This window comes from Drosophila sechellia, chromosome 3L (genome assembly GCF_004382195.2).
Source record: "Drosophila sechellia strain sech25 chromosome 3L, ASM438219v1, whole genome shotgun sequence".
NCBI lineage: Eukaryota > Metazoa > Arthropoda > Insecta > Diptera > Drosophilidae > Drosophila > Drosophila sechellia.
Window position 1 is genome coordinate 1,088,639 of NC_045951.1, and position 24,547 is coordinate 1,113,185.

Below are 24,547 nucleotides of genomic sequence, written 5' to 3' on the forward strand. Positions count from 1 at the left end.
TTCAGAGTAACCTGGAACTGCTCATGACCCTTGCGCAGCTGCTCGGCCTCCTGCAAACTGTTGGGCGTGACGAAACTTGCCACCAGCATGGCTTCTCCATTGCGGATCCACGAGATAACCTGGTTGGCATCGTTCTGGAATTGACATAGCTGCACCGCTTGCTCAAGCTTGGCCCGCTTGGCCTCGGACATTTCCTCCAGATCGATCTCCCGTTCCCGCAAGAAGTCAAGCAGATACTCAATCCTAGCCTGAGCCGTGTGCGTGGCATCCGCCATGGAGATGAAGCCAGCGTTCTCAAAGAGCTGCAGCAGGTCCTGACCCTGCTGCACGACCTCGTAGGTGGCGTTCTGTATTTCCGTCACCGACTCGTTGTGCATGCGAATAAGTTGTTCGGCCTTTTGGTAGTCCCTGGAGAGGTCAGCATGCTGGAGCTCCTCGGACCACATCTCCATTTGCACGGACAGCAACCTGGCATCCCGCTCAAAGTAGCGCAAACGCAGTATGAGATCGGCGCGAAACTTGCGGGCGGACCAGAGCTCCTCCAACTCCACTTTCTGTTTGTTCAACTTCTCCAGGGTAGCCTCCAGAGCGGCAATGGAACCAGTATTGTCGGCATACTCCAGGGATCGCATTTCCTGCAGCAGAGCTTCACCCTGGGAGATGGTTGTAAGGCAGACATTGACGGAGCTCTCCTGCTGATCCCTCTGGTATTGCTGCAATATGCGTTCAATGCCCTCGAGGTTCTCCTGCGAAAGACGTGTTTCATCCGTGCTCACATCCGTTCGAAGCTTGTCTATCCAGGCGGTCACGTCCTTTTCATGGGTGTAGAATATTACAGCCATATCCAGCCGGCGTCTCCTTTGCTCCACTCTCTCCGCAAAACTGCCCACTTGAAGCTCCAATTCTCTGGCCACAGAATATATCTCATTGGGATCGGCTTCGCCACTTCTAGCCAATTCGTCCGCAGCTGCCAGTAGTTTTTGGGCGTTACTATAGGTGTTCTGAGCAACGTTCTCAAAATTATCGTGCGAGGTCTGATATACCCGGGCTTTGTGGAAGTTTCTGCCTATACCCGTATTTTTCCTAAGGAAAACTTCGCCATGATTTTTCAGCCAATCCAAGACCTGCTTCACATCTTCTTGGAAGAGTCTAAGAGCCAGGGTCTGATGCAATCGCAGCCTTTCCTGATGCCACTTGGCCTCCAAGGTGCGGTGGTGGCTCAGGATCTGGTGAATCACAGCCAATACATGACTGGCGCCTTCGCTGTAATCCGCTGCTGGATTCTGTCTCTCGTACTTGTTAAAACTACCACCGTTGCTATTCTTTCGGTGATCCGGGACACCAGGCGGCGGAGGTTGATTGCAGACCTGCACCAAATGATCCAGCTGATAGAGGAGCTTCTTGCTCGTGGAGTGAACCTCGGTGTAAGCTTGGCACATAGCCTCATACAGGGATTGATGAGTCCGAATGGCCGTTTCCAAGCTCTGGATATCCGAGGGCAGAGGCTGAGAGGCCTGACATGCGGCTGCCCAGCTGGCCACGCTATTGCAGTACTGTTCTGCCTTGTGATGGAAAAGAACACTCAGCTGCAGAACAGCTGTTCTCTCGTCCAAGCCCGCGGCAAAGTCCTTCCAAGTTCGGTCCAAACGTTGAGCTAGCGTTTTAATGTGCTGGGCCGCATAATGCTGACTTTCGATCAGCCGAGCTGCCACGGCCAAAATCCTGTCGATGTTCACGGATACATTCATGGATGCCACGGCGAACTTCTGGTGCTCATCCTGCAGAGACTTGGCCACCGAGTAGTTGTGTCCAATCTCGACGTAGCTCATCTGGAACACATCGCGGTTGTGCAAGATCCAGTCGAACATCTTCTCGCAGTCCTGCTCGAACAGGCGCCACTGGAAGCACTGGTCTAGTTTCACCTTCTTGTGCTGCCACAGCATTAGCAGTTTCTCCTGACCGGTGTGGATGAGTTCGATTTGCCGCAGCGCTTTGTTCACGGCGGCAGACATGTCCGGGTTGCCGCCCACCGAACGAGATTGCTGCGAGGGCTGAGATTGCTGTCCGGCGGAGGAGGGGCCCGAGTCCATCTCCGGTCCGCCAGAGTTTGTGGGAGCCTGTGAATAAGATGGGCAGTTAGAAGTGTTTTGGGTCTCAACAATAATCAAAAAATGCACTCTAAGCATGTGATAACCTGTAATACTCGGGGTTTTTTCAAATGGAAAGTCCATCCAAAGTTTTCGACAGGAAATATAACACTTTTTTCGATTGTTGTGCAATTAATGTTTGAATAATTTATTTGGATTGATTTTTTACGAGCTTTAATGAAAATGGCCTTTGCATGTAAAATACATAATACCACAAATGTTATAAATGTAAATTTCATCTACTCTGATGGCAGACAAAACAACCTATTTCCATAATAATAGACTGAAATGTTTTCGATGGAGTTTTTCTTTGTTTTGGCATACAATTTGGCAAGTGAACCTCGACTGAGGTTATTGACTTTTTCTGTGAAATATGTGAATGTTTATTACGCCCAAATTTATTGATAAAAAATCTCGTAACTCCGTTTATTTGCCTACTCAATATATTTACGGAAGGTAAGCTACAACGAGAAAGCATCCTATTCGATTGATTCAAGTCAGCGTTCCCAAAAATGATGTGAGATTTTCTAAGAGAAATCCTTTACTCGATTGCTCACCTGACCGCCTGGCGGAGCCATCGCATTGATCTTGGCTAGCAGCTTCTTGCCCTGCATGTCGAGGTCCTCGATGGGCAGCTTGGTGATCTTCTTGCGCATCTCGTTGTGGTGATCGATGGCGTGCCTGGCCAGCGGCACGTCCTCGGCGAAGTCGTTGCGGTTGAGGTCCTCCTGCAGATCGTCGATACGATCGGCCATGTCCCCGGCCTGCCAGAAGAAGTCCTCGATGGCCAAGCGGGCGTCCGTCCACTGCTGGTGATCGTACAGCTGCTGGCCCTCAAAGTCCCCGGTCAGCTGGTGGCTCTCGGCGATTTTGTTGAGGGACTCAATCGACACCGTCGTCGTCTCAAACTTGTACTTGTGCGAGGAGATCGAGGCTCGCTGCTTCTGCCAGAAGTTGTCCGGCTTGATGATCACCACGTTGTGGATATTCGCGCTGAAGTGCTCCTGCAGCACCTTCAGTATCGTCTTCACGTTGGTCGAGCAGTTGCCATTGCCTCGCATGTCAATGATGACTGTGAATCCGAGGTTCTTGGCGGCGTCGCTGAAAATAAGCCAGGTGAAAGGTGTGTTCGGTTAGAGAGAGCGATCGAAAGAGAACTTGGAGATAGTAGGGAGGAAAGTTACTGCCTAGTTTGGGTAGATACTATCTACACAGATACCAATTATCCAGTAAACATTCTATAATAACTTATGATCTTGGAATAAGGAGTAGCTTAGAATTTTCCTTGGTACTGCTTTCAGTCAAATCAAATGACTGGCAGGTGTTTTTTTTCGAGTGTAGTGTCTTCCCAGCAGTACGTGAGTGAGAGTGTCGCTGATCGCTCATGGTTCGTTGCTCTGTTTACGTCGCTTGCATAAATTAAGACGGAACGGCTGCTTCTTCGGTCTGGGGTCGGTTTCTATTGCTCTGACACCAATTTCAGCTAATAATTTCCTGCACACCTCGGCCTCCCAGAGCCCAGCCCGCCCAACGCTCTGATTTGCATTCCTTTTGAATTTTAATCGCTCCATTAACTATAAATATTTCTCTCATTGATGTGTGCGCAACTCCGCCTCCTCCGATTCCGCCTATAGCTTCTATTATTCCCTCTGTTTTGCCGCTACTTCTTGGCCCGATTGCGGCCGGTTCCGAATCGTTCTAAGTTCCCGGTTTTAACCACGTTATCTTCTCGTGTTTATACATACGAGTATGTCGTGCGGTCGCTTGATGGGCATGGGCATTTCTAGGGGTTTTGCCCCCGAAGAACAATGCAAAAGTGAAGAGGCGGCTAGTCTAGTCTCTTCGAATGCATTTTGAGTTCGAGTAAGTTTGCCGCCAGCACGAAGCTCTTTGAGAACCCGGAATAGTACTGGTGTTCCCAACGGTTGAACCCCATAAAAGTTCCCGAACCCTCCCGCAACCTCTTATCGTGCAACATATCTGGAAATTTTGGTGTATTTCTCTGGAGGAGCATGGGCAACTTTTTGATGACTAATAAAACCCTCGAAACGGGCTATTAAAAATCGAAATTTAAGCCCAGACAGAGGGAAACGAGGACAGGAGGAAAAGTGTCGCCCGCATTCTGAAAAGTCGACCAAAAGAAACCAAACACAAAGTCCAATCAAAAATCGTTTATTTAACCCATAAATCCGAGGTTCTCGCCACGGAGCGGGGGCACCGAAATACCCCCGAAGGAAGTTCAGGGCATGTACGTGTCTAAAATGCTGAGAACTCCCCCGATTCACTCGATTCACGGAATTTGCATTGACGACAGCAGCAAGAAGACGCCTTGACTTCGGTTGCCAATTTGGCCGAGTCTCGGAACAGAGAGACAAAGGCACAAACAGGCGCAGAAATAAACAAAAAGTGTTTCACGCCAGAGCAAATAAACAAAAACCAACGCGAAACATAAACGAAGGCAAGCAAAGCAAAAGGGGAAGTCAACAAATTGGAATCGACGCAGTGAGTACCCTTTACTATTTTTTAAAATCTCAATATGAATGAATCGTATTTGAAAGGGGTCAAACCCAAATATCTTTGGCATAGTTTTATACAAACCAGCGGTCACCATGGTTTCCTGCCGGAGATCTACCCCAAGGAAGGGTATAGGAAGATGGGAAATGGGCAGACTGCCAGAACGGACCGCAAATGCCGTGGATGAGATAAGGGAACCCCGGTAACATTTCGTATATTTGGAGCATGGAGTATGGACTACGACGTCGATTTGCTTATCGGCCGAACCTGAAGTGTCTGCCCTGGCTCCATTATTTGTGTTATTGCTTGTTCTCCGGCCGGGGGATCCGGTGAAATGTGGGACAGCGATAGTACAATGCTTTGCTTGTTAGCCGACTGATAGCTGATAGCTGATAACTGATAACAGCCGAATGGGATGATGCGGCGTGGGAACTCGGTTCGCAGTAATTCATCATGGCTGGCGAAACCTTGCGCTTCAATTGAGTTGCAATCAATCTGCAATCTCCCTATGATTGCGCCAATGAGCATGACTAAATAAGCGCGGAACGTGTGATTCTCCCTTTCTCGATGATTGGAGAATGTCAGATTCCAAGCTCGGCTGGCGGCAGATACTATTTCCACATCTCATCAGATACTCTTGTCGTGTGTCGCAATCTCGGGTCACCATCATCTTCGACTCGAGGGTCTGATTATCATTTCGAGTCTGTTGCCGTTGGCAGCCATCAGCCATCTCGATGGCAGTTTCTAGCTTCATTTGCCTGGAGGCAGGGAACTTTAAACTGGATATTGAGTTAGCTAAAACTATTGTTCAATCTAATTAAGCAAACAATGGATTTAGACTCGCACTTTTACTTTAACCACACAGAGTGCTATTAATGTCTACATGTCAGTGTTAGCGAGGCAGCACTGTTCGCCCAAATTACCCTTTCTTTCTTTCCTCTCGTTTTATGGCTCATTTCGGTTTTTGTTGTGGTTTTTTCTTAGTGTTTGGGGCAGCAGCAAAAAATATTCGCATTCTTCGAGCTCGGCTCTTAAAGACTTTGGAAGCCGGTCCCCGGTATATGTATGTATGCGTTTGTATCTGTGTGTTCTTCTGCTGTTTCTTCTTCTTCTCTGCTCTCGGTGCTTTCTTCGCCGCACAGATTTATGCAACTTTTGTTGCTGCTAGTTTTTATTGGAGAACGTTTACTTTTATGACTTTTTTAGCCCGACCTGGCCCTCTGTGCCACCCATTTTGACCCGCACACTCCGGCGATTCAATGTCAACAGCAGCCAGCTGAGAGAGAGAGATGGCCATATGCGGCGAGAAAGAGAAGGCGAGCCAAGAACAATGTGCGTGCTGTTCTTGCAATCGTCAAACGATGATGATTCATAAAAATGCGACTGCAGGCGAACGACGACTATAACAGGAAAATCAAGTGGAATGTGGCACTGCAGCTGCAGCAGCTGCTCTCCCCCTCCTCCCCCTCACTCGCTCTCGCGAGCACCCCTGCATCCTCCCCCTATTCAGATATATATATACGATATATATGTAGGTGCGGGTGAGGCGACGACGTCGCGACTCCTCCGAAATTGCAAACGAAGCGCAGCCAGCGATGTCGCGACGTCAGCTGACACAATGGGTTGCCATTGTACTGCTACAGTATGGCCTCAGTAACGCGAAACCGCAGCTGCGAGGTCTTACGAGTTTTTGGAATTTAACAAGAGATTGAATATCCTATTTACAACGATTTCCAGAAGCTAAAATTTGTATTCAGCTTCGTGTGATTAGTCTCGAAGCCGAAAGAGTTGTTTACTAACGAGAGTTCCCTGTGCTGTAAATACAAAATGCAGGAGGCCGGAGAAATTCGGACTTGTGCCGCCAAAGGCAAGATTGCAGTTTAAATATCTAGGAACTTGACGTTTTCAATTCATCTAAATTGTGACTAAAACAGGCAGTCATGCAATCCACTTTGAGTGCACTTTACTAAGCTGGACGTTTTTAAAGAAAAGTTGATCAAATACGAAAATATATCCATGTATATAGAATGTATATGTCAGATGAAAAGTGTAAAATTTAATTAGGTGCAAGATGATTTGGGTGAGTCATTATAAGTTCCAAGAATTTCCTATGCTTTATTTATAGCTCGTAAATCAAAAGGTCCATAAAAATGAAAATGAAATGCTACGAATTAAGCAAATTAGTTTGTGATGAAATCAAGAAAAGCAACACATTTAAATTTACAAAATGTACTTAATAAACATAATTTTGTTTCAGTCTGCTTTGTGTAATCATAGTATTGCAATTTTAAACTCTTATCATGGCTAGTGCTTATCAAACAATAACTTAACGTAAAAAAGTGAAGACATAGATTAAGAATTAGCTGCACTTTCCCTTCTTATCGAGATATATTCTATATTTATATATTATTTAGCTTGCTGTATGTTAATATATTTATACTTTCACATGTGCATTCGTAATGTTCTACTATAACATAGACAATTTTGAATTGGACGACCTTTGTCCAGATCCAATTGGAAGGCAATAGAAACTAACTAACTAAATGGCTATTCCTATGTGGTAGTAGTAACTACTAGTACCGCTGATTGATGATCAGTGGCTGCAGTGTCTCACCTGGGAATGCTGATCAGGTAGCTGAGGAGGCGCCGCAGATCCTCCGGCTTGAGGCGATCGCGACGGGGCGTGGCCGGGAAGCAGAGGATCGGTCCGCCGCGCCGGTCCCGTCCGCCCGTGAGGAAGACGACCCGCTCCTGGAGGAGGGTCAGGAGGTCCCTGGCCCGCTGGCCGTCCATGCCGTCGACAGGGGGGAGGGGGGGGAGTTAATGCGGCCGGGGGTTAATCACTGGAGGGGTTAAACTGGGGGTCTCCGCCCGCTTTTTAATCCGACGATGGGCACTGCAGCATAACGAATTCCAGCCTCGAATTTCACTTGGTTTGGCTCTGTTATTAGTTATTATTATGAACCGCTGCTTTTGCTCATTGATTTTCGCGAATTTCTCGCTGGCATTTTCATGGTCACTCTTTTGCTGTTGTATTTGTGTTGTTGCGGTTTTCGTGTGCGTGTGTGTGTGTGGGTGGAAAATGAGTGGGGAAGCAGACATGCGGATTAGCAATGGGTATTTCTCTTGGTTTTCTAAATGCTGCACATAATTTGCACACAATTTGTGTAGTTTTTCTATTTTTAGAAGCAAGGAGTGGAGTTTTTTTCTTCAGTCACCCTCGCACTTTCGTGCGGGTGGGAGTGAGAGGGAGATACAAACAGACAGGCACACACACACACGCGCACGGGGGTGCATACATATGTGTATGTGGCATGTGCACACATGTACACATATGTACTCCCGTTAAATGTCATAAATCACACGCAGCATAAAAACATCAAATAGAACTCGCGCAGGCACACAAGTGAAACATTATTTGGAAAACACACACTCAAACATTCGCCACTGCGAACGGGCGAAAATCCGCTATGTTTTAATTGCCTCAATTTGAACACAAACTCCAGATGTATATATAGCCTGTATATATGTATATGCTATGTATATCTGTATCATCACATCATCCGCAAGCAGTTCTCTTGCGTCTTGGCTCTTCTTCTTGCCACTGCTTGTGCCACCAAATTGATTTTTTTCACTCGCGCTGCTTTTGTTTTTCGCTCGTTTTCCCACCCGGAAAATCACCCAAGTTACCGTTGCACGCAGTTTACGAGTTGCCGCGCGCTAAGCTAAAATTTTCATTTTTCAAGAAACCGCGATTTTCCGAACGGGCGCTCTCTGTTTTGTTTAAACAAATTGGATTTTGCGAAACCCCAAGTGTGACCAGATGCCGGAACGGGTTGAAAACTGAATTTTCAGCCTTTTTTAATCGACCACACCGCTTGCGGGTCTCGATAACGCACAAATATCGATACATCGATTCGCATTTGAAAAAAATACGTAGCAGAATTTTTATTTGAAAAAAATACTACTTGGGCAATTCTCGTGTTAATCTGAAAATTTTAAATGAAATCTATATTTATCTATATGTCGAATTAAATATTTTTTAAATAGTATGTAAAAATACCAAATACCTACGATAACAGGAATCGATTGTACTACTATCGATGCTCGCCTGCTGGCATAAGCTCGCTGATAGAACACTGTTTACTGTTAACTGTCTGTTGTTCATTAGCTTCTGTTTCTGCCGAGTTTTACCAAATAAAAGCGAATAAATTTAATATATCTGCAAACATTTTACGTAAAATCAAGAATTCGCTTCGCCAGCGCAAGAAGAAGCACCGCCCACGGCAGGCCACGCCCCCAGTGCGCCCCGATCCCAAGGACCTCGCCGCCAAAATGGAGAGCAACTTGAACAGGATCATTCGTGAATCGGCCAAACTGAAACTCTGCGGGCAGCTCAGCAAATACACCAATGTGATGAAGGGTGAGCTGACTTACCTTTGGAGCAGCGGCTCCAAGCTCTCCATAACATAGAATCCCCTAGAACCACTTCCCTAATCGCAGCTCCCACTTTGCAGGATGGCAGTACCGCTGGTTCACGGTGGACGCCAAAACGGGATCGCTGAGCTACTACCTGTGCGACTCGTCGACGGTGGGCGACGACATCGCGCCCTCGCCCCACGTCCTGGCCAGTGCTCCCAGGGGCCAGGTGCAGCTGGCCGGCGCAGTGGTGTACCCGAGTGACGAGGACTCCAGGACGTTCGCAATCGCCTGCGCCTCCGGGGATACAGTGAAGCTGAGGGCCAACGATGCCAGGGCCCGGCAGGAGTGGGTGGATGGCCTGCGGGCGGTGGTCGAGAGCCACATGAAGGCGATGGACATCAGCAACTCGTCGCCGCTTCCTCCGCGGGAATTGCTCGCCGCCTCCGATGCCATGGTTTCAGCGCGCCAAGCTCTGTTTCTCACGGAACAATGGTAACTGCACACTGATACGTAGCTAACGCCGCATTTCTTCCAGTGATCTATGTTGAAACTAATGTTTCCCAATCCCCTCTAGCAACGCTTCTCTGGCCAGGGCCATCGAGAGCATCGACTGTGCTTCCTTCTCGCCCACGGATCCCGATCTTCTTCTGCTCAAGGCGATCTCCACGGCCAGCACCCAGTGCCTGCACCAGTGCTTGGGATTGCTGCAACGCCACCAGGAGATCAATCAGCCAGTAGCGGAGGCAGTGCCTCTTGTGCTCTGAGAGACGCCTGCTGCAAGGATAGTTTCCAGTTTCCACTAAGATATGCCCAATAAACACTAAGCCAAAACGCAATCCAAATCAAGAATCAAGATTCAAGACAATGGCTTGGTAAGCAATGAGAAGACTTTCAGGTTGGGATTACTTTTCAATGTTTTTATAAAATACTTTTGTTCGTTTCGGTTTTCCGTTTTTAGGTTTTTGTTTTCTTGGATTAATTAGAACATTCATTTCGACATTTAAAGTTAATTTGAACATAAAGTTTGCACTAAAGTTTATAGAAAATGTTGAGTTTTGGACGTGGACTTGGACGCTGATCCAGATCGTACAAAGATACACAATATCCAGGAGATTTAGCCGCTAACTCTTGCCACTGCTTATATTACATCCTATTCCGAAAGTAATTCGTTAAGTTTCGATACGTGTGGAACATCAAAGTCTATTGGGGGACTGGGATTACATAGATACTTATATATCGTGTGTGCTTATATACGGGCTATGGCTATGGTAGATGTTCTTGCGTATGCAAAAATAGTCGTGTTTATCATTATCATCGTAATTAACTCTAACCGATTAATCAATTGTGTGCTTGCCAAACCAAACGCTGCCGAAAGTCTAATGCCTAAAGGGTTATAACCAAATAAAGATACGTCCTCCGATACTCAATCCTATCGTAATGTCGCCAGACTTGCCAAATAAACCTCGAGTCCTGCTGCGAGTCCTTGGTCTCGCTCTCGGCCGGATCGGAAGTGGAGCAGAGTCCAAATTAAGGCTAGAAAAGGCACTTTAGAAGGGGATCTAGTGGGGACTACGGGGTCAATTCGGGATTAATTCGGGGACTACGTTGGGTTTCCAATAATGTCGAAATCAGGGGCCTCGAGTTCGGCGGGAGCAGCAGCAGGCTCGGTGTAAAAAATGTTGCTTCTAAATTTTGTCTAAAAATTTCGATTGTATAAATACGTTAAAAAAGTTCACGTGTTTTGTTTGTTTTCTTTTTACAAATTTTGTTTGCGGTGTGTTCATCGCTGAATTTAATTCCGAAAGGCATTTTTTGTGAATTTCTTTGTTTTTAGTTAAGCCTAAACATTAAATTTAGTTGATTCCATTTGCGTTTGAAGCCACAAGCTTCGATTTCCATTTTTAGATAATTTTGTACATTTTCTTTCTCGCTTCTCGTAAACTAAAGACTAAACCAAATTCGGGCACACAATTACCAAGTTAAGTCCGCTTAAACTCTTTTGATTTATTCCATTTCATTAATATTAACCTGCTGGGGTTTGTGGATCCTGCTTCTGCTTCTGATTCGGTTTCCATTGGAGTTTCACTGTCTGTTTCGGATGGTGTGTGGAATGTTCCGGGGTTGCTGCTTCCACCTCCGCTGTAGCTTACAACTAAAGAGATCGGTCGCTATTTAGTTAGTTAGACTGATGGACTATAACATAATAATACTTTAATTTTGATTCAGTAAGTACGCTAGGAATAGAAACTAGGTGGCGAAGATCGCGTGGAGGAAACTAGAGTAAAACTGGCCGATGCGCCAGCCCACGCCTTGGTTAACTCGATTGCAATGTACACTTTGATATGGTAAACAGAACGTGGTTAAAGCTTATTTGTAAATTCGATTGGATATCAAGTGTAGGAATTGTTCGAGGTAAAAACACAAAGATTGGAGGAAACCTTCAAAACGTATATATCGTTTACCCTAGTTTATGTACACATGGTTATAGGGCTAATTTGAAATGTAATATATATTGTGTAATTTGAGAAACTCGTTTACAATATGTGGATGCAATGCCTAGTGCGGTTTCCTCGGGCCAAATTCAATAGATTTGCTCTATGGACATAAATCGCGGAATGCAGTTTACAGATTCCACGTATAATAAGTAAAATATAATTGAAATTAATTTAATTAACCAAGGCGTAGGCTTACGCAGGCCAAGTAAAGCTGCCGAAGCTTCTGATTCGCGTTCATTCACCCATTAATATTTCTCAACTTTCACTTATCATTTCGTTCGTTTCACCCTCCCTTTACTCGCTAGTGGTGGTGATGGGTTCCACCTTGATGCCTCCACTGCTCGAGGAACTGGATGCATCTGCGCCTGCGGCTGCGGAAGCTGCTCCCGCCGCTCTTTCTGGAGGAGCCGTCGCTGCCGCCGCCGAAGATGAGGAAGAGGAGACACTGGCGCCCACCAGCTCGGCCAGATCCTCGGCGAAGAGGCGGCTGGGCGAGAACTCGCGCTTGTAGCTGGCCATGTCCAGGCCAAGATCGCCGAGCGGGGAGTGCAGCCGAGGCGTTTCGCTGCGCAACGGACTGCTCTTGGCCTTGGGCGCATGGTGCTGGCCCATTGACGACGAGGAGGCTGAGGAACTGGAGCTGGCACCGAAACCGGACTTGTGGGCCACCTGATGGCCGCCCTGATGGTGCTGCTGCTGCTGCTGATGGTGGTGCAAGTGGGCCTGTTGCTGCTGCAGGTGGAGCTGCTGCATGTGGTGGTGCGCCGCCTGCTGTTGCTGCTGGTGGTGCAGAGCGACGGCCATGCTGGGCGGCAGGAGGCCGGCGGGCCCGCAGGGCGAGGGAGCGTGCCTGGGCCCGGAGCCACTGCTCAGGGCCGGCGATATGCTGGCCCTGCCTCCAGCTGCGCCGGGAACGCTGCCCACTCCACCGCCCACTCCCGGATGAGGCGGCAGATTGAATAAGCCGGGCGGAACCGCTGCCATTTGCATCTGCTGGCGGATGTTGTGCGCCACGGCGGCCACCGCGGCGGCCGTTTCCTGCGACATGTGCTGCTCTCCGGCCACGCCCACTCCGGTCTGCGGTCCACTGCCATTCGGACAGGCCAAGGAGCTGGGCGCGCCTGCCAAGGCGCCACTGGCTCCGGGATAGCTGAGAGGGAGGTCCTGCAAGGGAAACGCGGGCTAACCCGAGAGCAGTTAGTTCGGTTCAAGAAATCCCCTGAATGCAGTATATTTCGCAAAGCTTCACAGTGCATCAAGCAATCAATATCAAGAAAACTCATAGGTAATCATGAAAAAACTCAATGTAACTAATGGATTTTCGAACTTTTGACATTTTCGAGGAATAATAACTTTTAAGGAACCCGAGACTAAAGCAATAATACTAATACGCTTCTGCGGTTATCCATTCACTCAGACTTATATATTAAATTTAAACTATCGCAATTAATTTTGATAAAAAGGTTTTACAAGCAAACACAATATTTTATAAGAATTACTAATTTGAAAAGCGATTAAGAAAGTCTCGGTAAGAATGGCTCGTAATGAAAAGTTGAATCTCCTTCAGATTTTTATTCTTTAAAAAGAAAGTTTTATGTTATTATTCCACAAATAATGGACATTGTAGGCCTATTCATTTTAATTTCCTTAATTTAAAATGCAATTGTTTGCAGCATCAGTTCGTGAGTATGCAGAATTTGGCAAATTCCGCCGAGCGAATTGTACTGCAGTAATTACCTACCGAATGTCGACCGTAGGGTGGCATGTGGGCGGCTAGGCTCTCGTCCTTGATGTCCTTGGTGTCGCGAAAGACCACCGTCTTGATGACGCCCTTGATGTGCTCGTCGGGCCAGATGCCCAGAAGGATTCGCTGCGGCCTGCCACGCCCCTTGGGCCGCAGATCGGGCCCGCCGTCAATGGAAGGTCCCAGCATATTGTGCACCCTGTTGGCATAGAGCACGAACGTGGGATACGGGATGTCGTACTTGCGGGCGGCCTGGGAGAGCGAAAGGCCCTCCTTCAGCACACTGAAAATGGCCTCCGCCATGGTCTCCGGACGCCAGGACTTGAGAGGACCTCGCTCGCGGAAGCGCATGTGGTGCATCAGGTTCTGGTTGGTGTTCCAGCACTTCTGCCACATGGACTGCAGCTGGTACTGGTAGCTGTCTGCTGAAAGATCAAGAGGAGAGAGGCCGACGATCAGTGGGTTTCCAGCTGCCCGGCGGGGCTGCTCTACGAACCTGCCAGCGTGGATCCGGTGGCGCCCATCCAGGCGTGCGAGTTCTCCATCATTTTGGCCTGCGAATGCAGAAAAGTAAATTCAAGTATCAGCAAAGTGAGGCGGGAGAAGAAAGGCTTAGCTGGGTAAGTGGTGGTTCAATTAATTGTGTGACTCGCTTTGGTTAGCGCTCGATGCGCCGTCTCTTGTCTCGTCTCATATCCGGATACGGATCCCGCCCACCTCTTACCCTTTGACATGCAAAAGCGACCTATATTCGTTTAATTTCATTTTTGTACTTCGTTGTCTAGTTGTAATGCGGGTTTATTGTTTCGGTGGGCGTTTCATTCATAACTATATAGAGTATGCTAACTGGCGACTATATTATAAGTTATTTAGATTGTATGCTTATGTGAAATGAGCCTTTGAAAAATGTATCTTATTATGGCAAGGATTGCTTTCCGTTGAAACCACGGTGACTTTTTGCACTGCTGTTCTAATTCGCAGTGCAACATCGTCGGATACATTTAACTGGCTGACTGAACCTTCGAGTGGCGACTCGGTTGGGTTGTCGTTGCTGCGGTTGTCTGTTTGCCGACGGTCGAGTGGCTTGCATCGAATTCACTAATTGCATAACAAAGTAACATTTGCATATTGTTCTACATATGTTAGTGGCTGGGTTCGGATTCGTATTCGGATTCGGATCCACCTTGTCGATAACTTCATTACAAAAATTTCCATGCCACCACACTCCCCCGTGTGGAAAAAATACAACTGAAACAGACTGAAGTGGCAGTGGCTCAGGTGGGCACTTGTGCCCATTTAGCGTTAAGTATTACTTGTAACTTTTTGCCATGTGACTGACTGAGAGTGCTCCTATCCACTTGGTCCTTGCCACTTCCCCTGCGCCCTCCTCCGGGCCAGACAATGTGGCGATGTTCTCAGAAATCGTTGCTGCTTTTATGGGCCCAGGACATGCAATGGATGGATGTACTTTTCGGCTCATTACGCCGCAAATTATATATTATTTACAAGTTTTCCTCCATCGCCGGGCGAAATTGCTTTATTTGGGAAGAAGGGTGACTAATCCGGTAGACCCATAACGTCACTATTAATTCTTAAACAGCACATATGCAACTGCATTTGCATGCATCTAGCATTGAACATCTTTAAGTAAGGAGTACCAAAATTTAGCTTCCTCCTGCCGAGTTCGAGTTAATTTTGCCCACTGATTATGAGGCATGTTGCTAAATACTAGCGACTATTGAGGGTAATCACACTAATGCCCCAATCTGTCTCGTATCGCGGCCGACAGATGGCGCTGCTGTGCGTCCGTGTGCCTGCGTGCGTGTGTGTGTGTGGGTTGCTACCCAGCTGCAGTTGCCTTCAATAATACGCCACGCCAAATGCCAAATAATTTATTTATTATATGTGCAGCTGACCAAAGCTGACTGGACCCCAAACACACACACATACATATTGGCGGAGGTATATGTATCCCGAGTCCTGAGTGAGATTTCATTACAACTCATTTGACAGTCTTGGTGCACTCGACGCTGCCAAAATGTCATAGCTGAGTGGCATGCATCGAAAGGGGGTTGCGGGGGAGTTGGCCACCGCCCTCCCTGCACCACCACCCCCATATTCCATATCCAGCGGATTAGCGGACACGCATCGCGCACTGCCCCTATGCCAAACCTCCCCCTACAGTGGATACTCCCTGTTAGGAAACCTGTGCAGCTCACTAAGAAGTATCAATTTCGATATGGTTTAATATCCAAATTGTAGCATGGAATTATATACATATATAGTTAGTATTTCTTTTGTTCATTTACATCCTGCAGTTTTCTCTATCGAACTTCCACTGTACCTCATTTGTGAGCCTCAACACGAAATTAAGCGAAATGAAGTTGACCACGCTTCGATTTTGGCATCAAAGCGACCGTTACCGCTTGCTGCTTGACCCAACGCCCCCTATACCACGGCTCCTCCTCCTCCTCCTCCTCCTCCTCTTCAACCGCCCTGCGCCTGCCACGCCCCCTGCTTTGGCTGGTGCACTTGCTGCATGCATTGTTAATACAATTCGAGTCCAGCGTCAATAACCAAGTGCCACGAATGGACCATTAGTTGAGTTGCGTGGAGTTGAGCTGCGCCTCGGTTCGCTTCGCCTGATGCGGGTCCGTCTATTTGTCCATGTGTCCATATGTCCATATGTCCATATGTCTATATGGAATATCTGAGCACCGCAGCATTGGGCACCCCGCCCACAATTGTGCATCTGCATTTATGTATTCTATATATAATTATGCGGCTTAGCGATGGCTTTGCCTTGGCGGATTCCTCAGTCCTCGGCCCCCAAATCCACGGAACTCAACTGCATTTGACGGCTGCCCAGACAGGCAGCAAATTTAATCAATGGGAAAAGTAGTTTCTTAAAGCTCTGATTAATATTCCCAACCAAAATGTTGATCTAGGAAAAGATTAAGTTGGGATAAATATAAACTAGAATCAATTTCGATTGAGAGTGCAAACACTTTCGAGGTGATTGCATTGCTTTCTAAGCTTCTTGCAAATTGCAATTAAGTCATATCTTTTCTCTTCTTAGACTGAGCAGCTTTATATGTCATATATAATTGAATGATTTTCTATTCTTAAGATTTTTAAATTAGGTAAACCAATTTAAAGTATTCTTTGTCTACGTATTTTTTTCATATGTTTTGAGATACATATGAGCACGGAGTTCATTGCAGGGTTGATTTAGATTGAAAACTGATCAAAGCCGTCAAGAAACCGCCTCCTTCCTCCTCCAGTGATCCACCTTTTTTTGGGGGCTGGCATTCCGGGTCGCTTAAAATTCGATTATCTGAAAACGCTGGGGCGTTCGCATCTTTCGCCATTTTCTGTCTGGAAACGCCCCGTGTCACAAAACCGGGAAGAAGGCGTTCCGTGCGACACCGAAACCTTTTTTTGTGAGTCAACCTCGGCCTTTTTGAGGCAGGCTTCCGAGCTGAGCTGAGCAGAGCCCTCTGCCAGATTTCTGGTCTCTAGTCGGGCGTTAAGACCGCATCAATTGGGCGTGAAGGAGAAGTACATCCATCCCATCGAAGGACTCCTCAACCCCAAACCCGGAAAACGTCCGAGTCAAGCGGCACTTGTGAGCCTCTTCTGAGGTTTTGGTGGCGGGGTGGCTGCCACAATTTCTGATTCGCTTAAGCGAGAAGCCTCAGACGCCTCAGTTGTCGTGGCAATGCAATTTAGCCAAATTCGCAGCAGGAAACGCCAGCGGAAAGGTTCGGCCAACAAAAGTGGGGAGAATGCCAGGAAAAATAAAGGGTGTACATTCAAAACTCAGCGGTGCAGCAGAAAAATCATATACTCAGATTATTGTTGTTTAAATAATTTTAAAAATATTTATATATTTATAATTGATTCCAATTTAACCGTGTGTTACAAACCGACTATGAAAACGACATACCCTGGTGTTTACTGAGCTTGCTGGGGAGGGAACGCCGCGTACTCATCCCCTAACTGGACAGATTTTCCGAGAATCACCCCAGTTGGGTTTTTTAAGGAATTCCCAATCTTTTGACGCCCAGGAAATTGTCAAGTGCCGCCCAAAGTGTGTGGCTGCGATTGTGAGCGGGTGTGATTGGGTTCATGTTCATGTTTGTGTAAAACCGAAAATTAATTAGCGTGAAAAGCATTATTGAAAGCCAAGTCAAATAGGCTGTAAGCCAGCAGAAGGCGATGGGGTTGGGGTGAAACTTGCATTAGTTTTTTGGTTCTAAAACCAAAGTCGGGCTCATTTCCTAGGCTTTTCCGTGGCAGCAGGAAGGAGCACATGTGGTTTAATTTGATTTAGTCGCAAAACTTGCAGCCAATACTCGACTTCATTAAAATTCTGCAGCAACTGAATCAAAATCAACTTGGGCCTCGTAGTTTTTGGCGCGCACTTTGCTACTTGAAACATCAATTACATCGCGCGGGGTGGGGGTGTTCCCATTTATAGGAATATATTTCCTATATCCTCTTGGCGGCTCCACTTCTTCCCCACCAACCAGCCTGGCGATATCCTGCAATGCTCAGCCCTTAGGCGCAGCCAACGAGTCGTTGTGAAGTGTGCTAGGATTTCACTTGAAAACTGCAATCAAGTGAATTTTGATATATATATGTACACACGGAGAAAAATCGTCAGATTCCCTAATTGATCCCTTACCACGATTAGAGCTTCAATTGAAAATAGATTGGAGAAAGAACATCATTCTCTTCTTCCCACCTCAAAAGAGGTGACACGATATTTTCGATATGTTTGATTGACTTTTTTAGTTAGATATTTTCGCAGTGCATCTGCATGTGGAAAAACTTCATGGATTTAATAATCAAACCATTCGATGGTTAAAATGTTCCTCGAGCAGCTCTTCAGTTCCCTCATCGAGCTTTCTCCGCTCTCGACTTGTTCGTCATTTCCTGTACAATTTTATTATATTTCATACATAACTGCTACCCATTCCATCGCCCCTTTCCCCGACTTATATATATATATATACCGACGGATATAGCCCGGCGATAACAACAACACGAACGCTGGCTGTAAAATTTATACAAAATACAAATCGTTCGCTACATTATGAGGCATACGGCTCGTGGGGGGATAGAGGGTATGGGTTATTCCGAAGGGACAGGAACCGGGGTTAGGATAGTATTTGCTCACATGTTTGTTGCATTTAGCATTTCGCTCTGGGTGAGTGGAAATAAAGGAAAAATCAACGAATGCCGAGCGTGGAAGTTTTCAATAAATTTTTACCGCTGAGTTAAGCTTGAATGGAAATCAGGGGTGTGGAAACTAAGGAAAGGGGTCAGGGGTCACAAACGAGAGGGGGTTTTTAAATTAGCATTGGTTTAGTTGAAAATATGAGTAAGTTGTGAACTATTCGGCGGAACAAAACGGTTCGTAATGGACGCGACTTTCTTTACAGGATGCGTTGACTAGCCAATGATACTGTTTTTTATACTCTTATACCTTGTTTTCAATAAGTAATTACTCATTTAACTGTATTTTACCTGTAATTAAAGCGCTTGCTCCACGTGGCATTGTTCAAATGCGTTGTACTTTCCAGACTAATTGCGGCAATCACGTGTAGCCAATCTTCACTGCCCCTTCCAACGGCATAAACTTTAATTTCGTTGTTTTGCGCACAATTTTTTATCATGTGCTGTTAAAAAACTGCAGTAATTTATACATCGGGCATAGAAAAGGAGAGAGGAAAAGTTTCGCAAACGCAAACGCAGGCAGGATGTGGAGTGGAATTGGTAGTGTAATGGCAGCCAGCGATCAATCGACAAAATAATGCGTTAACTTTTACGTAAAACAAACAACAGGGCCAACAAACACACGCAACTTTCCAGCAGGCCAGAAAACAAAAAGGAAACAACTTTCTGCAGCTCAAAACAGGCGGAAAAGCGATTAGAAAAAATTATTGCATACGTCGAGGCTTCGATAACCAGCGACTGCACAAAAAACAGAAAACGAACAAAAGTTTAAAATATCGCTAAAAGTTCAGGCACACGCAGATATAGTATATATATATACCTATGTATTGAGAAATTGATCATAAAAGGATATGGATACCAATGAATCTTATCAAAGTATCCTTTAAGTTGGACAAATTAGGAAATATATCTATAGAAGTATGCATACTTGAAGGAGTTTTCTATCAAATAAACTTAAAATATAGAAATCCAGACCCGACAGGAGTGACTTAATCCCAATTAATACGAATGTCCATCGAGAAAAATAGGTATTCAATTATTGGCAAATTAAAATGCAAACAAAACGCAGCCGGTTTGGGGTATTGGTTTCCGTTTCGTTTCGGCCGTCATAAATTGTGGCACCTAATAAATTGACACTCTGTCATTGTGCGGCATTTGCAGTTTATAGTATGTGTTCGCACACCCCCGCTGGTGACTCCGACCATCCCCCGCGCAGGATGCTGCCCTTTTTTTGGCAGGCTCTGTGTGGCATGCAACAATTGTGTGTGCAGCCGAACATGAAAAAAAGACCAACAGCCAAAATGCAAAATCCACCCCAAACTCCAGCGCTGACTTTGCCACTCATTCGAGTCCTGCACCACTGCCCCTCTCTTGTTGTTGCTGCTGTTGTTGTTGTGTGGTGGCCAGTGTGGTCGAGTTGCGGTGCACCGCAGCGTTTAAAATGGTTTGCCAGTCATTTTTTCACATCATTGATTGCTTATTAGATTATAAACCGCGCCACTGACTCGCTCGCTCCCTTCCATTTTTTATATGTTATTTTATTCCGCTCGTGGCACGTGTGGCACTCCGTAATGTCCTGCCATCCTGCAATCACCAGCAACAGTAGCTGGCGAAGTGCACAAACACAGGCTGCATCTGTTGCAATTTGTGGGCCTGCCAATAGGCGGCACCGCTTTATATTGGCCAAATATTTTCGCACGGCTTTGGCATATTTTTTATGGCCAGCGACCATTAAAGATTCGTGATTTATAACATCGAGCGGGGTCTGCACCGTGTGCATTTGGCTCGATGAATAAGTAAAAAAGGATACAGCTCCGCGGAGTAATTGAAAGTGCTTCCTAGGGTGAGCATTCTATGGTTCAAAGGTTATTTATGCACACAGCTGAAGATATAAATTAGCAAAAATGAACAGAGCAGAGCATCAAATAGAGACGAAGAATTGTGCCGAGCAACTAAACCTCTTGCCATTTGTATGCTGTTTAGTTGGCCAACTTTATTTATTTAAATAAATTAAAATATGCAAATGCACATAAAGCCGACGAGGCGGGCGACAAGAAAAGGGAAGCCCTAATTCGGGGCTGTTTTCCCGCATTCGCGTCCTTCTGATTAAGACTCGCAGACTTCTCCTTATCTCACCTCGATTTCATGTCTGAGAAATGGCGAATCGTCTGCGGGAAAATGTCTACCCTGAGCTTTTCCTCTGGAGCATGGCAAAATTTAATTTTATATTTTATGTGCGCACATCAAAAAATCCTTGGGGGGGCGCTCTCCGCTCGCGAGAAAGTTGTGTGGCCCTAAAATATGAAAAACAATTAAGCCGCCGTCTGGCTCTAAATTCGGGTGGGTTAAAGTGGGTGGTGTGGGTTTGGGTGGTTGGGTGGCTCTGGAAAATGGCTGAAACGGCTGACGGGGGGCTGGTTCGCTTTCATTGCCAGTGCAACATTCAAATGCTGCAACAAAATGAGTATTATGTATTTCAATTCATAATGAATTATTCAACATTCGGCGTGCATTTTTTATAAGACAGCGCGGCAGAAACTTCACCTGGAAAATGCTCGGCACCGGAAAAACGGGCTGGGGAAAATGGCTAAGGAGGCAGGGCAGCGAGACAAGACACCGCTGCAATTTAGCCATGAAACGAAACGAACAACGACAACCAAAACAACAGCAACATCTGCAACATCGGCCATCTACCTACAACGAGGGGCAGGCAAACCTGACACCGGCAGTCTCAATTTGCCCGCTCATTCTTAGTCCCATTCTCGTTCTCGTTCCACCTGTCGTTCAGCAATAAAATTTAATAAATTATTTACGCTGGCAAAATGCATATTTGTTGCATCATCGGAGTGGAAAAGGGGGCAACTATCCGAGATTTTCTTAAAGTTCTGTGCCGCTCAATAAGTTTTCGGTTCCATGCAACGTGCGCGTCATTGGGGCACTGGAAGAAATCTCAAAGATACTTACATATCTTATAGGTAGATATCAACCTACTAACTTATCACTACCTTGCATTGTTTCAGTTTATGGTTGTGGTATCATCTACCACTTCTTGGTCATCAATGATAAATCCAGAGACAAGTATTTGCTCCTTTGTGCCACTATAGTTAGTTAGAACATAGTTGGTTAGTTAGATTTCTCCCCGTGCACTTTGGTTTTTGCAGTAACCCACTCTGGGCTCGATTCGCCGGCGAGGGCATTCACAAAAAGTTCAGTTCGTTAATCTATGCAGGCGGCGGCGAGGAAAGTATTTTGCATACGAAGAAAGGTGAAATGGTGGCAAGGTGGATCGCTGTTGTTGCTGCTGATGGTCGTTGGTTGTCCGTCAGTTGGTTTGTTAGTTGGTTGGCCGCTTTCGTTGCCACTTTCCAGGTCATAAGACGCTGCTCCTCCGCACCCCACTCCGCCGCTAATATGGTAGTCAAGCGCCAACATTTCGTTCTATTTTAAAGACATTTCATGTTGTTGTCAGCCCCCGAGATTGGCACTTGATTGGCGTATATTTCCTGTTGCATATTTAACTTTCAGCTTAGTGCCGATAAAGTTTTCCAAGTGCATTTCTATTTGTATAGCCCGACCATTGCATTGCTGCTATTTCGAGGCCTCCCAAGGCATTTAATGCCGGCTTTAAGGCGGCGTCTTTTTGGGGCTTTGTGGAGCGCATTTAATTAAATAAATGCAATAAGTAGGAGTCGCATGCATTGACATTTCATCTGTCGCGTAATTTATAATTTCTGCTGCCATTATGGTTGCAACTCCTTCCCGTTTCTGCCCCTTACAATGTTGCATTGTTGTTGACTGCGGCGCGCTGCGCTGCGAATATTTCGCATTAATATGGCGGAAAATCCATAATCGAATTATAGCTCTGCGGCTCTTTTGTTTACCATCTCACTGTATCTGTATTTCCCCCTGTGCGAGTGTGTGTGCTCGGCTTGTTTGTGTGTGTGTGTGTGTTTGTATCGCTTTAATTGAATCCTTAACACTTTTGAGCTACTTACGTCCAACACGTTGCGTATGCGTAACTTGTTATTATTGCCGCCTGAATTGTTGGTGCCATTGATCTAGGGATGGCAAACACTTTCGAGGAATTAAAATTAAATAAATTGTGCCCTGCATAATCCTTTCAACTCGGCGATTATCGCTTAAGACGTTAAAAACTGCAGGGCTCACTTATGATTGGTGTTTTATGTGCACTTTAAATCAATATGCTACTCGGAAGCAAATTGAATAAATAAATAAATGGTTTACCTTCCTATGTTAATCATGATCTGTAGGGTAATTATAATCAGCTAAGATGAATTAACTTTAAACTTCCTATGACTTGGAGGTCCTGTCATGTGCTCACATCGTTGTAAAGCATCCTGTTTTAATCCCCTTTATGTTCAGAATTTCGCATCCCTGAACCGCTGACTCTTTTCCGATTGATTTCTCTGCTTTCAATAAACTGAAACAAACAATCACTTTGCCCCTCGTCCGTTTATGCCCCTGCAATTTTTGCAGCTCCAGGTTGGCGCTCCTCCCCGGCATTCGATTATTTTTATATATATTGCCACACGCAGCTTATTGGCATATTGACAATTACACGGGCGATACATATAAATTAAGCAAACGGCAGATCGGTTGAAAGGGGCGGTGGAGGGATTTGGGGTCGGAGGTTTTCCGAGCTGCGAGCGTGGAGTGGGCAGCGGCTAGCGGGGAGTTGAGACTGACGTCGGCTGCTTGATGTGGCTGACCAAATTTAATTGACAACTTACTGTTGCATTGACCAGCGGGAGTGGTTGAATGGCGGGGGAGATGGGCATGCGAATGGGGATGGGGATGGGGGATCTGAGGATCCGGGCCGGCAATCTGTCACAGGCCAAAGATACAGGTTGACCTGCGCCAGGCTTACAAATTAAAATTCAATATTAACGACTCACACCAGCAAAAAACGGAATATACAAATAAAATGAAAATAATTCAACAGCTGCAGCAGACAGGCCATTGATGATGAAGTGACTGGCAGTGAATTTCCATAATCGCAGTGACTTCATAAAAATTAAGCCGTGGTTTAAATATAATTGCGGCTAGGGGATGCAAATTGAGGTATAATAATCATCAGTTTCAGAGAAATAAATGTAAGGCTTACCACCCATAGAATGCAAAATAAGTCGAGGATATTTTGAATCGATTCGGAAAATAGTTTCAGAACTAGGAAGCTACTCCCTAATTACATATTCTTAAAAATTAAAATCGTAGCTAAAGGTAATAAAACACTCGAACGCCTCAGAAGTCCTTTTTACTTCGACTTCCTTTTTTGCGAAATGCGCGTTTGCGGGTAAATATTTTTAATACTCGTCGCATCCAACCGCAATACAAGGCAATTAAATATTTCGAGGCGCGAGGAAAAGAGGTCCTTTTCCCTACCCCATTTTTCGGTCTTCAAAGTGAGGCAGGAAAATGCCTGGCGGCGTAAAAAACGCGAACAGCAAACAGTTTACCAGGCTCCTGCTGCTGCTGCCAGTGGTTGAATTCAGTTTCTGTTTCAGTTCTGTTCTACTTCATCCGACATCTGCATCTGATTGTCGCTATCTTTTTGTTTTCACTGCCGCTGTAAGAGGTATTCGCAAAGGTCGTAGGCATATTGAACCTACTTTTAGTGGAATATATGTTTTTATGCATTTTAGGGCACAAGCTTGTCGTAATTGGGCGTGTTTCTTTGAAAGTTTTAATAAATGAATTTACACATTCTGGGGATAACTAAAGCAGGCTATAATATTACATAATTTATCGATCCACAGTACTCTCCATTCGATTAAGTCAAGAAATTATGCTTGTTTTTCCTCGCTATTGTTGTTTCTGCTGGCGGCTGCGGCGGAGTTGAATTCGCGTCCGCAGTCGCTTTCGGATTCGCGTTGTCTTTTGTTTTAATTGGCGGCCATAATAATCAAATAATTTGTTTATTGAAAACATTTTTTACAATTATGTAAACAACAAATTGATAT

At 45.8% G+C, this 24,547-nt stretch overlaps 3 protein-coding genes across 6 annotated transcripts in view; 1 reads left to right on the top strand and 2 right to left on the bottom strand.

Moving 5' to 3' along the window:
* Positions 1-8,479, bottom strand: part of LOC6610254 (triple functional domain protein) — a 38,685-nt gene extending 30,206 nt beyond the window's left edge. The window contains exons 1-4 of the mRNA XM_032719979.1: positions 8,352-8,479; positions 7,276-7,688; positions 2,705-3,248; positions 12-2,117 (exon numbers count right to left, since the gene is read on the bottom strand). Coding sequence (XP_032575870.1) covers positions 12-2,117; positions 2,705-3,248; positions 7,276-7,454 — 2,829 coding nt within the window. The 5' untranslated portion in view covers positions 7,455-7,688; positions 8,352-8,479. The remainder of the gene's footprint in view (positions 1-11; positions 2,118-2,704; positions 3,249-7,275; positions 7,689-8,351) is intronic.
* A 324-nt stretch (positions 8,480-8,803) lies between these two features.
* LOC6610257 (oxysterol-binding protein-related protein 11) lies at positions 8,804-9,969 on the top strand. The gene is made up of 3 exons (XM_002034816.2): positions 8,804-9,084; positions 9,179-9,575; positions 9,658-9,969. The coding sequence occupies exons 1-3, from the start codon at positions 8,997-8,999 to the stop codon at positions 9,845-9,847; spliced, it is 675 nt and encodes a 224-aa protein (XP_002034852.1). The 5' UTR covers positions 8,804-8,996; the 3' UTR covers positions 9,848-9,969.
* A 61-nt stretch (positions 9,970-10,030) lies between these two features.
* LOC6610258 (protein bric-a-brac 1) overlaps positions 10,031-24,547 on the bottom strand; it is a 55,969-nt gene continuing 41,452 nt past the window's right edge. The window contains exons 2-4 of one of the 4 annotated variants that reach the window (XM_032719987.1): positions 13,819-13,876; positions 13,320-13,744; positions 10,031-12,742 (exon numbers count right to left, since the gene is read on the bottom strand). In XM_032719987.1, the coding sequence (XP_032575878.1) occupies positions 11,873-12,742; positions 13,320-13,744; positions 13,819-13,876 (1,353 nt within the window). In that variant the 3' untranslated portion in view covers positions 10,031-11,872. Of the gene's footprint in view, positions 12,761-13,319; positions 13,748-13,818; positions 13,877-24,547 lie in introns of all 4 variants that reach the window. The other 3 variants (XM_032719984.1, XM_032719986.1, XM_002034817.2) reach the window with 3 other exon arrangements.

Excerpts from the sequence above, each read along its gene's own strand:
- LOC6610257 (XM_002034816.2), top strand. The coding sequence starts at position 8,997 with ATGGAGAGCAACTTGAACAGGATCATTCGTGAATCGGCCAAACTGAAA. Across the intron at positions 9,085-9,178 it reads ATACACCAATGTGATGAAGG|GATGGCAGTACCGCTGGTTC; the intron begins GTGAGCTGACTT and ends CCCACTTTGCAG. Across the intron at positions 9,576-9,657 it reads CTGTTTCTCACGGAACAATG|CAACGCTTCTCTGGCCAGGG; the intron begins GTAACTGCACAC and ends AATCCCCTCTAG.